This window comes from Bos javanicus, chromosome 10 (genome assembly GCF_032452875.1).
Source record: "Bos javanicus breed banteng chromosome 10, ARS-OSU_banteng_1.0, whole genome shotgun sequence".
NCBI lineage: Eukaryota > Metazoa > Chordata > Mammalia > Artiodactyla > Bovidae > Bos > Bos javanicus.
The window spans coordinates 74,743,544-74,761,944 of record NC_083877.1 but is presented as its reverse complement, the minus strand read 5'-3'; the positions used below and the strand labels follow the sequence as shown (position 1 = coordinate 74,761,944).

The 18,401-nt window shown below is 38.4% G+C and overlaps 1 protein-coding gene across 1 annotated transcript in view; it reads left to right on the top strand.

Annotated features, from left to right (window-relative positions):
- The window catches only part of KCNH5 (potassium voltage-gated channel subfamily H member 5), a 403,337-nt gene that overhangs the window by 92,005 nt on the left and 292,931 nt on the right, over nucleotides 1-18,401 (top strand). The window contains exon 7 of the mRNA XM_061429074.1: nucleotides 9,299-9,725. Within this exon, the coding sequence (XP_061285058.1) occupies nucleotides 9,299-9,725 (427 nt within the window). The remainder of the gene's footprint in view (nucleotides 1-9,298; nucleotides 9,726-18,401) is intronic.

The following is an 18,401-nucleotide window of genomic DNA, read 5'->3' as shown; positions in this document are numbered from 1 at the left end:
CTTCCGTTCTCCTGAAGGAGAGGAGACACTGAAGTCTCCCCGGTCGGATCTTAGAAGCCCAGGCATAATTAGTAAGCATGGCGGGTTCCACGCTCCAGATGGAGACTCAGCCAGAGTGAGAGAGAGAGAGCGACATGGGGAGACCAGTATTTTGAGAAACTGATCCCCATTCTTTATTTTCCATGGTCTACTTTTATACACTGAGATGTTATGCAAAAGTCACGCGGAGTCAGCAGTCCTGACTTTTATCAAAGTCAGGTGCTTCATACAAATGTATACAGAGGTCTTAGGGGTGTTACATCATCTTCTGGCCAGGGGGCCTGCTGACAATTTATGACCCTCTCCTTGTGACAGCGGTCAGTCAACCAGGACACTTATTTCTCCAGGGGTGATTATTCTTAAAACAGATGCCACCCAAATAAAGTTACATTCCTATAGGGTGAGGGTGTAGTGGGTTTTAGTTAAGGAAAGAATTTACTTAGCCTAAGGTCTAATGTGATTAATATCAAAGGTTAATACTTATTTCTTCTATATATTCATTAACGTGTGTAAGGGCAGGGGATGTGGAGACTTAGCAACAAACATTGGCTCAACAAATGAAAAACCCTTCACCAATACAATTTCTAATCAGCCCATTATACTTATACTAATGGTTTTCTAACTTTTCTAAGGAACCTGTTTTTAGAAGGTTTAAAGCATCTCGTGCCTCTCACGGTTGGGAGGCTGTAAGCAATCACACGTGGCTGGACAAGCCTGTCAGACAGGCTAGAGAACCTTCAGAGGAGTTTGTAGGTCAAAACACTCTTGTCATGCCCAGGAGTTTTTATTAACTGGAGCTCTAGGTTAACTCCTTCTCCGAAAGAGGTGGTGGGGGACAGCCCCCTTAAAGTCAGATGTGTAGGTGGGAGCACACAGTAGTAAAGCAGGCAGGCTCTGGTTATGGGGGTAGATGCTCAAGGATTTCCAGGGGGACTCCTGAGGCTCGATCCTGCCTTTGTGTATGTCGAGCCTCCTTCCTCATGACCTTTGCCATGGGCGGAGTGCCTCACTCTGGCCCCCAACACTTTAGCACTCAACTTTCCTTATAGTCCAACTCTCACATCCATACACTACTGGAAAAACCATAGCTTTGACCAGATGGACCTTTGTTGGCAAAGTAATGTCTCTGCTTTTTAGTATGCTGTCTAGGTTAGTCATATCTTTTCTTCCAAGGAGCAAATGTCTTTTAATTTCATGGCTCTAGTCACCATCTGCAGTGATTTTGGAGCCCCCCAAAATAGTCTGTCACCATTTCCACTGTTTCCCCATCTATTTGCCATGAAGTGATGGGATCAGATGCCACGTATGTATTTTGCCCCCATTTTATGTTAAACAAGTATGAAATAATGTGCTCATAAATACATATGCTTTCCTCATATTTGTATCAGTTAGCTTTTTTTCCCTGCATGACAAACTACTCCAAAACTTTATGGATAATTCTATCACCATTTATTTAACTCATTTGTCTGTGTTCTGAGTGATTCTGCTGACTTTGGCTAGATTTGGCTTATTTCAACTACGTTCACCCATGCATCCATGGTAGACTGCTGAGATGGCTGGTGGCTAGCTGATCTGGGATGGCACATATGGATAACTCAGAGGACTGTTCTTATGACCTCTCATTCTCCTCAAACCTAGTTGCCATTCTTCATATGATAACTTAGAATGGCCATAGGTTCTAAGACCATGATTAGAGGTTATGCTTCTTGAGGTCTAGGCTTGGAACTGGCAAAATGTCACTTGCATTACATTCTGTTGGTCAAAGTAGATCATAAAGCCAGTCTAGAGTCAAGTCAAGATGTGGAAATAGAGTCTATCTTTTGTTGGGAGAAGTTGCAAAGTCATGTGGCTAAAGGGAAGGAAATGACTGCAGCTGCTTTTCTCAAACAATCTACTACACATCCTATGAAAGAATGTTAGATGTAGGTGGAAAATCAAGCAAATGAATATTGTAAGTCTGTATTCCTGTTCTCTCAGCCCCACTTAATTGTCATATGTCCTTGGACAAGTTCTTTGATTACTTCTTTTCTGTTTATGAAGCAATGGGGAAAGAAGGTAGGAAAGAATACTAGCTGAGTTACCTATTATCCTTGGCTCAGATGAGAGAATTGAGTTGTATTTTAAATGGATTTATCATTGCAAGACATTATTTTTATGCTAATGACACCCCATGTACTTTTAATGTGGGTATCCACAAAAATACCTTGAAGAGTAAATAACACTGAGATATCTCCAGGATATTGTTCTCTGTGCTCTCATGGCTTAAGGGGCTTGTCAAGTAGGGAAATTGGCCAGAAGGGAAGGCTGATGACTGAAAGTTCTCCATTAGCCCTGCTGTGTTCTATTATGCATTTGATGTGTTTATATTCTCTTCCACCAGTGGAACCCCAGGGATTTGTGAGCTAAGAGCTCAGAGGTTGGGATAGAGGCAGAATGCCACTGGAGTACAGATGAGGGCACAGAAAAAATTGGAAAGCATGCAGTGAAATTAAGCAGAAAATGAATGAGCAGACAAAACTGGTCGAAAGTACAGAATCAAGAGCTTGTAATAAATAGGTGGTAGTACAGAAGGAAGTAATTTTATTTTGGACAATCAAAGTATCCAGTATTACCACATGGGTTAAATTAAAATTCCTAACAGGATTAAGTATAATTTGAGACCCAATCTAAAGTTTATGAGAGTGAGTTATAAAATAAGTAAAATCTAATTTTGGATTGAGTTGAATATGACTCCTCCTCCCCTCTCTCCAAATCATATGATGCAGAAGAAATCATTAATCCAGATTATGTACTGTGGTGAAATGTTAACCTTAATGATACAACAGTGACTAACGGATTTTTCTTTTTTTTTGGGGGGGGGGATTTTTCTTAACACATTTTTTCTGATATTTAAATATACTATATTTAAAAAATTCCATCAATCTTACAATCATAAGTAGAGTTTGAAGGATTTTCACAAAGCAAACACACCTAGTAATTCCTAGTAATGCCATATTAGGAAACAGAATATTGCCAGAGCCTATTCAGGCCTTACATAGTCACAGTCCCTTCTCAAACAAAGAAAGCCACTTTGACTTCTAATGGCTTCTAATCCCTAAGAGTAGTCCCATTTGTTTTTAAACTTTTATAAATGGAATCATGCAGTATATACTCTTTTGTTCAATATGATACTTTTTAGATTTATTCTTGTTATTTCATATACTTCTAGTTTGTTCATGTTTATTTCTGGATAGCATTTCATTGGAATATGCAATGATTTTTAAAATCATTTCTACCAGAGATGGGCATTTGGATTGTTTCAAGTTTTAAGTATTTTATCAAGTTTTAAGAGAAATTAATTTTACTTTGAATTTTGATTATAGTGATTGCAGTAAATTTTTTTGGATGCAAAACAATGGAGAATGATATAGTTGGGAAAAAAAAAACCTTTCCAAATAAAGCAAACTTCCTTATTTCTGTATTACTTATTTTGAATAACAGTTTCTGGTTTCATAAGTAGATGAAAGGGATACTGTGGACAAATTAAAAGGTGAAAATTTGGGGTTGTTTTTGAGAGCAAAAAGTTTGGTTTGACTGGAACATTATTGTTCAGCAAAGTCACTGTTGGAAATGACCTAGCTGTTTAGAGATGTGTTTGTAGACCTTGAAGGCCAGTAGAAGAGATTGTGTTTAATGTCTATGATGATCTCCTGGAGGATACACTTGATTTTCTTCTAGGAAGATTATTATTGCAATGATTATTCGGTTGAGGACAGGAAGACTGCCGCTGTTGGCTATCATGGGAAATGCATGTAGAATCTGAAGACTAGGTCTGAGTGATGCTTCCATTCCTTGCTAGCTGTATGACTTTTGACAGGTTGTTTAACTTGTCTGAGCTTCAGTGTCCTCCTATGAACAATGGAGATAGGAGTCCTGATATTGTTGGGATGAAATGAGTTGGTCCATGTTAGAGAACTGTAGATTCTCCAGGGTTCTAGGGCCTACACAGACTCCTAAGGGGGTCACTGCTGTGCCTGGCTGGAAATAAGAGGAAAGCAAGCTATTTAATCTTCTTGATTCAGTCTTCTAGAGAATGCTTGTGTTTAAGCTGATACTCTGGGTACTAATGTGATTAGTTAAATAATATGTTATGCTCTAGATATAGTGAGGTTTAGAATGAGGTCAGATAGTGAAGTGGTTAGGAACAAGGAGTGTGGATGAGACTGTCTATAATTGAATCCTGGCTCTTCCTCTTACCAGTTACATAAATTTAGCCAAATTACTGTACTTAATTTTTCTAGGCTATGTTTTAGTAGTGATACCTATCATACAGGATTGTTAATTATGCTGCCTCCCTGCCCCGTGACACATTCAATTCATCACACTCACAAATACTTGTGTTGTAAAAATTTTTCATACATTACTGAATATATTGATTGCTTAACATATTACTGTATGCCAAGCTTTGGAATACAATTTGGAAACAAATTTGGAAAACTCAGCAGTGGCCACAGGACTGGAAAAGGTGAGTTTTCATTCCAAAACCAAAGAAAGGCCATGCAAAGGAGTGTTGAAACTAATGCACAATTGCACTCATTTCACATGCTAGCAAGGTCATGCTCAAAATCCTCCAAGCTAGGCTTCAACAGTACATGAACCAACAACTTCCAGATGTACAAGCTGGGTTTAATTGAAAAAGGGCAGAGGAACCAGAGATCAAATTGCCAAAATCCATTGGATCATAGAAAAAGCAAGAGATTCCAGAAAAACATCTACTTCTGCCTCATTGACTATGCTAAAGGCTTTGACTGTGTCGATCACAGCAAACTGTGGAATATTCTTAAAGAGATGGGAATAAATTGCATAAACTGACCACCTTACCTGCCTCCTGAGAAACCTGTATGCAGGTCAAAAAGCAAAACTTAGAGCTGGACATGGAACAACAGACTGGTTCAAAATTGGGAAAGGAATGCTTCAAGGCTGTAGATTGTCTTCCTGCTTATTTTACTTATATGCAGAGTACATCATGTGAAATGCCAGGCTGACTGAATCACAAGCTGGGATCAAGATTGCCAGGAGAAATATCAGTAACCTCAGATATGCAGATGACGCCACCCTTATGGCAGAAAGTGAAGAGAAACTAAAGAGCCTCTTGATGAAAGTGAAAGAGGAGAGTGAAAAAGCTGACTTAAAACTCAACATTCAAGAAAAGAAGATCATGGCATCCAGTCCCATCACTTCATGCAATATAGATGGGGAAACAATGGAAACAGTAAAAGACTTTGTTTTCTTGGGCTCCAAAATCATTGTGGATGGTGACTGTAGCCATGAAATTAAAAGATGCTTGCTCCTTGAAAGAAAAGCTGTGACAAACCTAGACAGTGTATTAAAAAGCAGAGACATTATTTACTTTGCTGACAAAGGTCCATATAGTCAAAGCTATGGTTTTTCCTCTAGTCATGTACAGATGTAAGAGTTGGACCATAATGAAGGCTGAGTACCTAAGAACTGAGGCTTTTGAACTGTGGTGTTAGAGAAGACTCTTGAGAATTCCTTGGACTGCAAGGAGATCAAACCAGTCAATCATGAAATCAGTCCTGAATATTCATTGGAAGGACTGATGCTGAAGCTGAAGTTCTGATACTTTGGCCACCTGATGTGAAGAGCTGACTCATTGGAAAAGACCCTGATGCTGGGAAAGATTGAGGGCAGGAAGGAAAAGGGGACAACAGAGGTTGAGATGGTTGGATGGCATCAATAACTCAATGGACATGAGTTTGAGCAGGCTCTGGAAGATGGTGAAGGACAGGGAAGCCTGGTGTGCTGCAGTCCATAGGATCACAAATAGCTGGACATGACTGAGCAGCTGAATAATATCAACAACAAGCTTTGTGATTGATACTAGGTATGATCTTCAAGTGATTTAGCATTTCCTGGCATGTTGTGCACACAAACAGAGACTTGTAATAAAGTACTGTTGTGATTATTATTGTAATATAGATGAGCAAAGAGTATATAATAACACAAAGGAAGAATACCTAACTTTCACAGTGAGTATGACCATGTAGATGATAGGTTGGGGAGGAAGATGTCAGAGAAATGCATATAGAGGAGAGAGTCTTTGTCATAAGCTCTAATTAAGGCCCTGGCTGCCTAGAGAGTGGGAGGGAAGGGTGCTTTAAGCAGAGGGAACAACTTATAATGTGGCATGAAGCAGCATGGGCACTCTGGGAGCTATACATAGTTGAGCATGGTGTGAGCCTAGATAGCATGGGGAGGAATTGCTGCAGAAGATGCTGACCAGATAGACAGATGCCAGGTCCTGAAGAACTTTTCATGTCAGAGTAAGGAGTAAACACTTAATCCTTTATGCAATGAGCTAACACCAAAGATTTTAGGTCAGAGAGGGACATGATTATATATATATATGTGTGTGTGTGTGTGTGTGTGTGTGTACACATATGCATATGTAATATAAAACAATACCAGGCTAGCCTATCCAGGGTGATCAGATAAGTAAAGGGAGTGAGAATGGAGGTGGGGTGGCTGATGGAGAGCCTATTTCTGTCACACAGGGAGGGAAACTATGAAGCCATGACCAAGACATGACCTTGGGAATAGGAAAGAAGGGACATTTTTTGAGAGATTTATTGAGATTTATTTTGAGCAGTCTGAATGCTGAGATCCTCTAAACTTGATAACTGTCTGGGTGTGGCAGGAAAGAGGGTGGGCCTCATAGTGATGTTGTTCACAAGAGAAGCAGATGAAGAACTGATTCAGGAGAAATGAGATTTGGGATGTTTACCTGTTGAACGCCTATGGAATACCTAGATGGAAATGTGCACAGGCATTTGGCTTCTGTATGAGGAACTTAGGGAAAAATTTTGTGCTAAGAAGTAAACCTGTGAATCCTTCAAGTATTGAAGTCAGTTGAAACATGGATAATATGAAACATGCATAATAGAAGCAGGGATAAGTCTAGCCCCAGAAAATGATTTTGCAAGAGATGTCAGGCAGGGAGCTGACTAAGATCTAGGAGGAAGTGGTATCATAGAAACCTTTACAATTCTTACCAAATATTTTGTAATATTGAAATGATATTGAACATGGCTACAGAAAATGGTGCTTTTTGATTGTTTGGAATCTAGAGCAGGTGGTCCTTAGGGTGGATCACCTCCTCTTGTAGAGATCTGCCCACATCAGAGGTCAAGAGAGTGTGTTTTTCCATCATTTGGCTTTAATTCTAGTAGGTCCTAATTCTTTACAGTCTAGCTGAAGGTTGTGACTATTTTTTAGTTTGATTTGGGGATAAAGTTTCTGTGTCTTTTCCTTTGTTTTTAGAAAAAAAATTATAGTCTTAGAAATACCATGGTTCTTTTAAAAATTGGAGCCAAGGGGAAGAAAATATCTACAGCACTATATTTATTTTTTAATTTAACCCTGTTTGAGTTCATGCATTTTGACTACAGGTTTCTTTAGAGCAGAAGCAAGGTATATTTGTCTTAATGTCCCCAGGGCCCAACTCATAGCCTGACATATAGAAATGCTTGATAAATACTTATTTTGGTCTTCTTGTTCATAATTACATAGTTCCTTTGATTTGAGAGCTTCCAGACTCTCTTGAATCTTCTTACCTCTCATGTCACTGAATGATGCCACTCATCATCTGAATTTTATTAATGCTACCCTTTTGAACTGTTTGAAGTTCAATGTCTCTCCTCCCCCAGTGTTCAAGTGAAATAAGAATTGATTTAAGGCTGTGTATATGCCACAGCCTTTGAGAGTAGGAATCTAAATAGAGCTAGGCCTAAGGATATTGAGCTTGAGACAGAAAACTGAGACAGGATGCTCCTGTTCCTCTTTTGCTTCCACTGGGTCTCCTGTTTCTACTTCTCTTTGTTTTCACTCTCTCTATTTCACGTTTTTCTTTTTTAAAATTTCAAACATATACCATCACATAGAGTATAATAAAATGCATTCTTAACCTTTTTAACTGTAACTATACAATGCCATAATTAGAGTCTCATTAATATTGCATCTGTTCTACTTTACCTACAAGTTCTTCTATGTTGATCAGAATTAAGCTCAGATTAGGTAAAGAATCAACCTGCAATTCAGGAGACCTGGGTTTGATCCCTGGGTTGGGAAGATCCTCTGGAGAAGGGAATGGCTATCCATTCCAGTGTTCTTGCCTGGAGAATTCCATGGACAGAGGAGCCTGGTGGGTTACAGTCCATGGAGTCACAAAGAGTTGGACACGACTGAGCAGCTGACACTTTCAGGTTATGTTAGATTCCTTGTCTCCCCTCTGGGAGACAGAATTAGCAGTAAGGAATTCATGGGCACTGTGAGACTTGAGGTGATAATCAGATGAGAGGGTCCTGGGTCACTGCTTTGTCTTCCTCTTCTGCACCAGGAATGACGTTAACCTTTCTGAGTGGCTTATTGCATGCTTTGCAAAAAAAGTAACTTTGGGAACTTCATGGACTGAATAAAGTCTATGGTGTGTTGAATAAAGTGTATGCTGTGTTTCTATTTGGATAATGCTCTATTTGATATTTTGAGCTTCTCAACAAAATATGAATCTTCTTGCTGCTATTCCCTTATAGTATTCTTTTCTATGACTATTGCTAGAGGATGATAGGATTTCATAGGTATCCCATTCTAGGTTCAACTCTTCACTTTTTCACAGCTCTACAAATTTAGTGATTTTCATAACTGGGAGGAGGTGGTAGAAACAGCAGTGACATTTATTCTTTCTCCTAATATAATATATGCAGAAATATTTCCTGTTTGCTTGACAGTAAAACTAGGATTCCTTTTTTTCAGAAGTTTTGCTGTTCATAGCATTTATAAAGTAAGAAATAAAATAAAATCTTTCAGAGTAGAGGAAACATTTACAAGGAGAAGAAATGAAGGGTCTGAATTTATCACCCTGTTTCTATACTCTGTGTATTGCATCTGAGCTATTTTCTTCTTTGGTTTTTCTCTGTGCTATTTATACTCCCCTTATGAAAATAAACTGGGTCTTACCTAATGAAACTTTTTTGTAAATCTAATAATTCACAAATATCTTATTTCCTGGTGGGAAGGAATCTGCATATAAAAACTTTCCTTATCATTTAAACTTTTTTGTTGCCTTAAAGTCAGAGCTGCATTATGTATGAGTATGTTCTTAGTATATAAACTGTGTTTGAGTTCATTAAGGTGAGCCATTGTTTTGCTGTCACCAGCCTTTGCTTTTCTGAAAGTGTTGTATCATTTCTTTTCTTTTTTTCAGGGAATCAGCAGTCTCTTCAGTTCTTTAAAAGTGGTGCGTCTCTTGAGACTGGGCCGTGTTGCCAGGAAATTGGACCATTACCTGGAGTATGGAGCAGCTGTCCTTGTGCTCCTGGTTTGTGTGTTTGGACTAGTTGCTCACTGGCTGGCCTGCATATGGTACAGCATTGGGGACTACGAGGTCATCGATGAAGTCACGAACACCATCCAAATAGACAGTTGGCTCTACCAGCTGGCCTTGAGCATTGGGACTCCGTATCGATACAATACCAGTGCAGGGATATGGGAAGGAGGACCCAGCAAGGATTCCCTGTATGTGTCCTCTCTCTACTTTACCATGACAAGCCTTACAACCATAGGATTTGGAAACATAGCTCCTACCACAGACGTGGAGAAGATGTTTTCAGTGGCCATGATGATGGTTGGCTGTAAGTATCTTTTCTGTTTTTTTAAAAAAGTATTATTGTTGGCAGCTCTTCAGCTCCAATCTTGGATAGGAGTAAAATGAAACTATTTTGTCTTCAGAAGAATGTTCAATCCATTTCTTTTACCTTGCTTTAATTTTTATTCATCCTTAGAAAATAGAAATGCAAATTGATATATTTTACTCTTTAGAATGTATTAGCACATGAAAAACAGTATGAATGAAGTGATAAAAAAATCAGAATGATATTTATTTGATTTAATTCTGTTTATAGCATTGTTCCCAGCAGAGCTATTTCCAAAGAAAGAGCAACATCAAGAAAGACAGTGTCTGGCATATTCCATAGGTTTTGTTGACAATGCATTAAATTCTGAAAAGTAGACAGGATGTGATGTGAGATAGCCTGTTTATAAAATGTTTTAGTTAATAGTCTTGTGTAGGTTTTTACAATTTAGGCTAGTAAAAGTGTTTATAAATCTAGTCTCCATTACAGAATTCTAGGAGAAGGAAATGGCAACCCACTCCAGTGTTCTTGCCTGGAGAATCCCAGGGACGGGGGAGCCTGGTGGGCTGCCGTCTATGGGGTCGCACAGAGTCGGGCACAACTAACGCGACTTAGCAGCAGCAGGTGGAATATATGCCAGGTTGAGAGAATGAAAGGATTAGTAATTGTCAGAGCATCCAGCAATGATGAACGTGTCTAGGATGAGGCATGCAGACCTGAGTACCAAATGACTTGACAATGTTCTTGGAAGTAGGATGCTTCTCTACAGGAGTGAAGGACCAGGTATTCTATCACCACCATCAGACTGAGATTGGACAATACAGGAGATCAGAACGCTAAGGAAATATATACAAAAGAAGCTGTTGAAAAAGGAGATTTTGAGGGAGACTTCACCACCATATACACCATGTGTCACACTGACTTGGATGATTTATCCAAGCCTAGTTCTGAGACCTGGAGTAACCTCAGGACTGAAGTTATAATTAGTGTTACTATGTAGCCTCTGGGTCATGTTAATTGTTTTTGGTCTAAGCCATCCTTTTTGAGATTCCATGTTATACAATTTTATATTTTGACATTAATGGGAAAAATGTTAGAGTCTAGGAATGTCAGTTGACTTGTGAAATGTCAGTATATTGGGTCTAAACAAGGTAATTTGCAGAGTTCAGAATGTCTGCAAGTTACTGGACACTGATATTAACAGTGTTTAGTTTTCCATACTCTTTTAATTGGGTACAGAAACAAGAACACACAGATTCTCTTTGCTGCTTAAAAGCGCTAGAGGTAGAGTGTCAATTCCAAGTGATGTTTGCTCCACAGGCTTTTAGGAGGAAAATGTTCTCACAACGAGATCTTGATGATCTCTTAATTAAACTGCTGCCTACATACTGAAAGTGATAAGATGTATTGGCAGAAGAGGTGCTTTATAAATTCAGAAGAAAACATTTTGTCAGATGTAGTATTTATTATTATACTACTTTTTAATATTTATATAATGCATTTTGCCTTATACTTGAGTATGTTCAAGTAAAAAAAAAATCATTTTGAAGTAATTATAGACTCACTGAAATTTGCAAAGATAGTCTAGTGGAAGGGGAGGATAAGACGAATTGGGAGAGGAGGAATGACATTTATACGTTACTGTGTGTTAAATAGGTACATAGTGGGAACCTGCTGTATAGACCAGGGAGCTCAGTTTGGTGCTCTGTGATAACCTGGAGGAATGGGATGTAGGGGTAGGGAGGTGGGAAGGAGGCTCAAGAGGGAGGGGATGGGTGTATACATATAGCTGGTTCTTGTTGTATAACAGAAACAAGCACAACATTGTACAGAAATTTAACTCCAAAAAAAAAAAAAAAGATAGGATAATGAGGACTTGTGTGCTCTTCCCTTAGTTTCCTACAATAGTTATATCTTATAGGGCTCTAGTACAACATCAACATTGGCTGTGATACGGTGTGTGGATAGCTCTGTGTTGGATTATCACATTTGTGGATTCCTGTAACCACTACTGAAATCAAAACACAGAATTATTCTGCAAAGATCTCCTTCATGTCACACCCACCCCTTCCTCCAAGCCTCCCTAACCCTGGCAACTACTGATCTGTTCTTTATCTATATAATTTTGTGATTTTGAAAATGTTACATAAGTGGAATCATGCAAAATGTGGTTTTCTGAAATTGGTCTTTTCCACTCAGCATAAGTCTCTTGAAATCTAAGTGGTTGAGTGTATTAACAGTTTGTTCCTTCTTATTCCTGAACAGTATTTCATGGTTTGGGTATACTGCTGCTTAATCATTCATCCATTGAAGGACATTTTGGTAATTTCCAGTTTTTGGTTATTATAATAAATAAATTCACTAAATTCATTGCTAAAGGGCTTTTGTGAAAAAGAACATTTTCAAAGTTTAGTTCTGAAGCAATTGTGGAGAATAGCATACCTTGTTTGTGTATAGTTTTTTGTTTGGACATAACTTTTCAGTTCTCTGGGATAAATATCCAGAAAAGAAATCTCTTGGACAAATAGTGTCCTATTTTTATAAAAGAACTTGTCAAACTATTTTTCAGAGTGGACATATTAGCATAGTTTAATTTTTCAACAAGACAATAACAGAAAAATAAAATCTATGTAGAGCTGAAGGACACCATTATTCACTTTGTTTCTCAGACCCTAAACCTGGGAATTATCTTAGATTCCTGTTTTTCTTATGTATTACATCTATTCATAACACGTCTTGTTGACTTTACCATCAAAGTATATTTGATTATTTCTCTCTGCTTCTGTAGCTTACCATCCAAGATCAACTAATAATCTCCTATATGTTGCTTCTATTTTTACCCTTGACCCATAATCTCTACTCAGAAAGTAAGAACATATTGTTTCTGTGTTCAGAATCTTCCAGTGTTTTACATTGCATGTGAAATAAAATCCTGATCTTCCCACCCCTTCAATCAAAGCTTTAATAGTCTGGCCCTCACCTGCCTCACTCACCTCACTTTTTACCATTCCCACTCTTGCTTATTCTACTCAATCCATGCCAACCATATTGCTGTACACATCAGAAAATGGTACTGTCTCAGGCTCCTTGTATTGCTTCCCTCACTGCTTATAAACCCCTCCCCTAACTTATGCCCCAATTCAGGCAGGTCTCCAATCAAACCACCTCTCCAGAAATTCTTCTCAGTGCTACCCACTGCAATGCCAATCACACTTATTCTCTTCCCTTTAATCTTTTCTTTATTGCATCTACAAGGCCTGAAACCGTGTTTACTCTGTTTTCCTTTTCTTCAGAATATAAGCTCCATGACAGTATGGCCTTTGTCTGCTTTTTCTTTTTTGGTCTCTATATACTCAACTTGTAAACAGTTCTTAATGCTGAGCCCAACCAAAATTTGTTGTATGATGAATGAAGTTGAAGATGTCCCTGATGATCATCATGAAAATCACCAGTCCTTGAATCCACCCCATTTGGATCTCTGATGAACGCACCTGCCAGAAGAATGCACACTTTGAATTTTAGCCATGATTCCTTTGTGAAAGCCTGGCGATCTCAGCTGTATTGTCTGCCTGTGGTAGTGCAGCAGCTACTTCAGCTGGATTGTTGCTGTTGTCGTTTAGTTAAGTCCTGTCCGACTCTTTTGGGACCTCGTGGACTGTAGCCTGCCAGGCTCTTCTGTCTATGGGTTGTCCCGGCCTTAAGTTTCTCATGTGGCCTGATAATAAGTTCTGAGAGGCGAGGCAGTAGAATCACCAACAACAGTTTCTCCCACCTTAGTTTTTGTTTTTTACCAACTACCTTCTGAAACTATCAGCTCTAGACATTTTCACATAGATTCAGTTGAGTTTTCAAAACTTCATTTAGTTCATTGTTGGCCTCCTTCTTTCCTAATTCATGTATAGCCAATTATATTGCTATGTCAACATTTCTTTCTCCTGTCTCCTCTTAAGTTCCTGTCTTGATTTCAAGACAATCTGGGCAAAAAGTGGATCCTTTTCCTTCTTGAGTTTCTGCTATATCTCCTTTCAAAGCTGAATAAACCAATTTCTGATATCTTTTGAGTTTGGTTTTCTTTTTATGCCTCTGAAAAAATCCATCTTCTGTAGCCAGAGTGTTTCAAGGAGATGCCTTTTAATTTCCTTCTTAGTCCTTGGGTCCTTGGTAATTTCATGGAATGCTTCCTTTGAAACAACCCAAGAAGATGATTGAAACTGTTAAGTGCCATGAAGTGTTACAGTAACTTTCCACAGTTCCAAATCTTATTGGACACACGTGTACAAAATATCAGCCAAATGTGGCTGTTGCAGCTGTTTGTGTTCTTAGTATAATTTTTTCCCAATATAATTATTTTTCTGTGACAACACGAAGGAAAACAGAGGAAAACAAATCTAGTAAGTGTTCTTAGAACCTAAGAAGTGTTATCAGCCTCAGACTTATCCAGAGATTGTGCGTGTGTGTGTGTGTGTGTGTGTGTGTGTGTGTGTGTGTGTGTGATGGACAAGGGGAGGAAGGGAAGAAGGAGACAAAAAACAGGTTTGTGCTTTCAGTTGCACTAGGATTCCAGTCAATCTGTGTTGGCTGTTTGAGAAGCACCACTTGTAACCTTATAACTCAATAACTGAGAAAGATGTTTTTCAGAAGCTTGATGGAGATACCAACTGCCTATTTTCTGTTGAGAAAGTAATCACTGCTTGTAAATGATAGATTCTTTTTTTCTGGAGAGAGCCACCTGAAACTTCTGTGCCTTCCAGCAAACTTTAAAAATTTAAATGTCAGCAATTCCAGTTCCTAGAGCCTTTCTGAACCTTCTTTCTTTAATGGCCTGTCCTCTTAGACTCCTCGGTTCTTTCTCCCTGATACTGAATTATGTGAACTCTGTCCTGGACCACAGTCTCAAGATTCTCCTTGTTGATACCATAGTTTACGACCATGGCCTCCCTTCAACCCCAGGTACCTTCTGTTTCCTCTTGATACCTCTGTGTCAACAGTGTCCCAGTATTTCTCTTTTCTGCTACCTAGGGATTTCTTAGACTTAAATTTAGAGTTCTTACATTTGAATCCTGCTCAGATTCCATATCTGGAAGGGTTGTTTCTTACATAGGTCTATTACCATGTGTTCTTTTTCTCAGATTTATTTATTTTTTCTATGCTTTATGCCTTGAGTGCACCCCTTGGTTCTGGTAGCAGCCATTACTACCCCAGGACAGTCAGCTCCTCCTCATTCCTCTGTCTAATCATGAATGAACCTAACTACTCTGCTAATATTCACTAATCACCACTAAAGGGCTTTTGTGAAAAAGAGCATTTTCAAAGTTTAGTTCTGCAGTAGTTGTGAAGAATAGCATACCTTTTCTTTTTTAGATCAAGATGTGGGTAATTTCTGCCAATTTGCTCAGTAAATACTTAATGATGCCTTCCTAAAATGCTTTCTATTCCATTTCATTCATATAATCTTATTATTGAGCCCCTAATAACTTTCTTTTTTCTGAAGATTAGCAGACTAATTTTGCTTTTCTATTCAGAAAACACCTTCATATGTTGATGACTTGTTTTGATTGCTATAAAACAAAGGAATATGAGTTATAAAATTTTCTGATATAATTATCCTTTTTGCCTTAATATTTTTATGAATCCTCTTTTAAAGATGTGTTAGGTAGTTAGAATAGAAAAAAGGAGTCCAAAATGGTGGTGGCTAAAAGAAAGAAGGGAAAAGTCCGTGAAAATAGAACAAAGGAAGGTCCGAGGACCAGAGTGAGGACCTCAGGTAAAACAAACAGCCCTCCTGGCAACCCAATTTACATAGGGCAGGCTCAGGGGGAGGAGAAAAGCATAAAAAGAGGAGCCTAAATTGAGCCGGGGCTTCTCTTCTCTTTGCGTCTGTTGGGTCAGCCCGCCCACATGCCTCAAGGATGTGTTTTCCTTTGCTTGCCGAATAAAACTGAGCTGTAACACAGAGCTGTTCTGTCTGTCGCTTCAAATTTTTGCTGTGGCGAGACAGAACGGAGGAAATTACACACTCCCCCCGACAGATGTATCAAGAAAACAATTGCTTAACTCTTGCTTCATTTCTAAATAATTGCATAAATTGCATTTTAGCTTATTCCAACCATTGTAAAAATCTATACACTTGTGTTTTTCATTACAACTTTATAAAAAAAGAAACATAAAATAAGAATGTTTTAGATAACTTTTTGCCATAAATTATGTTCACCCAAAATTTTGTTTTCATTTGCTTTGTTTTAATATATTATAAAATATTATACATGTTAGTAAACATGTTAACAGCCTATTTCAAAGGTCTATAAATACTTGAGTATTTATTTTATTTAAGAACAGTTTTCACTTTTTCCATTGTTGCCTGCTTAGTTTCCAATTGAAGCAGCCTGACTCATGGAGTCTATAATGATCAGAATATGTCCTGGTAGGATGCCATGCTAAGTAAGTCTTTAAAAGTAAAACAAAGCAAAACAAAAACTACAAATGTGAAAATTGCCTGGGTTTAATTGGAAGAGAGGAAACCCAGTCATAACAATGGTACTGTAATTTTTAAATGGTCTGTAATTGATGATAGCTCCAACAGTCTAAGAATTTTCTATAATTGACTGGTATGGTTTATAATGCATCAGGCAAATGGTTTAACACATTTAGAAGAATAGCAGGACCATCTGCCAGTGGGATATGTATGACAGGAAATTCAGATCTCCATGAGGGTAGTTATTTAAGAGTGACAAGGGAGCACTTAGTTACACACTGGTCACTCAACATCACGCAGAGGAGACAGATGCCACACATATTCTCTGGTACATGGGCTCATTTAGCACCCTCAGTGGAGTTTAGATAAAAGCCAATCTGAGAGTGTGGTGTTGCACTTACCCCGCTCCATAGGAAACAGAAATAAATGCAAGATAGTGAGACTCAGAGATTGTAAAAATGTATTAATAGAATAAGCTGGAGCAAAGGTCTGTGTGACCTTGGAGGGCTTTGGATCTCTTTGGATTTTAATTTTTTCAAGTGAAAAATGCAGAAATTGAAATAAATAACTTTTAAGGTCTCTTTCTGTACTGACGTTCGATATATCTGAGGTTGGGTTAGTATAGTTATGACCCTGTTCTTAGAATTGGACTGGTTATTGGAGCTGAGGTTAAGATGGAAAAAGAAGAGGTGTCACTTAAAAGTTTAGGACTTTTCATATGCAGTGCATACTTGGTTTTACAGAGAGTAAGGTATGTCTTGTACAGAATATATTCAGTAAAGAGTTGAGAGGGAAGACTGCCAAGGAATACTATGGAGAAAAGAAATTAAGCTTTTGGAAATAACAGCGTTTTATCCTATAGAAGGTAGGCAGCTTGGAAGACTGAAAGACGTTTGCCTCAGGGTAAAGGAATGGACCCAGGGAGAATGCCCAATGGGGACTCTGAGGGATATTTGGTCTGAATAGATATCTAGGCAGGGTTAAAAGTTGTTAACCTTTTAAAAGGGTTAAGAGTTGTTATACTTCTCCAAAAAATTAAAAAATTTGTCTACAAATCTTAACATGAGACATTAGATGACACAGATATAATAATAAGTTATACGTTAAATTTTTTCTTTACTATTGTGGTATAGTTAAAACAGAGTGTCGACATGCTGATTTTCATTTCTGGTTTTAGTTTAGCCAGATGGAGAGAGCTTTAAGCTTAATGTTTATTTTGGAAACTGGGTCAGTTCTTTGTATCTGCTTTACCCTTGCTTGTAAAAAGACTTTTTTCTTCCCTTTTCTTTAATGAGCTTAATATCCCATGAAGAAACATATTTTGTGGAGCCCAAAGTTCAGGGTTATGGGCACCTTTTTTATGGTTTAGTAGTTTCAGATGTACAGTCCAGTATTTGAAAACTGTTTGAAAATTGTCCTGTTTGTCATGTGTTTAGTACAAAGTATTGTGCCTAGTTGATGAAAGTGAAAGTATTAGTTGCTCAGTTGTGTCTGACTCTTTGGAACACTATGGACCATAGCTGACCAGGCTCCTCTGTCCTTGGAATTCTCCAGGCAAGAGTACTGGGGTGGATAGCAATTCCTTTCTCCAGAGGATATTCCATCCCAAGTATTGCATCCAGGTCTCCTGCGTTGCAGTCAGATTCTTTACTATCTGAGTCAATAGGGAAGCCCTAGTTGGTAGATGTGCTCATTGAACATATGTTGAAAAAAAAATTAATAAAAAAGTTCACCTAGTTCAGCTTGAGGAATCCAGGAAAGTTTCTAGGAGGAATTGACTTTTGAGCTCAGGGTGCAAAAGTAAGTAGGTAAATGAGGCAAGACTAAGGTACTTTCCAGGGAAAGGGAACTTATGTGAAAAAACACAGGAATGAACTGAGTTGACCTATCTGCTGTTCTCTGCGTATTTCACTTTAGCTTGAATGGAAAGTAGGAGGAAGGCGAGGAAGAAAGGTACCAAGATGCCGAAGGCCTTGTATAGGTTAAGAAGGATTTTGTCATTTTTGCTGATGGTTATGAGATAAATAAGGATTTTATTCTTCAGTGTGGAAGATAGATTGAAGGAGATGGAGGCTGTGGGCAAAGAAACCAGTTAGGGTGCTTTGGAGTAATCCAGGAAGATATAAACTGAGTTGGTAGAGATATGATGGATGATACAGCTTAGAACTGGCAAATCTTTTTTATAAAGGGCCGGATAATTGTCT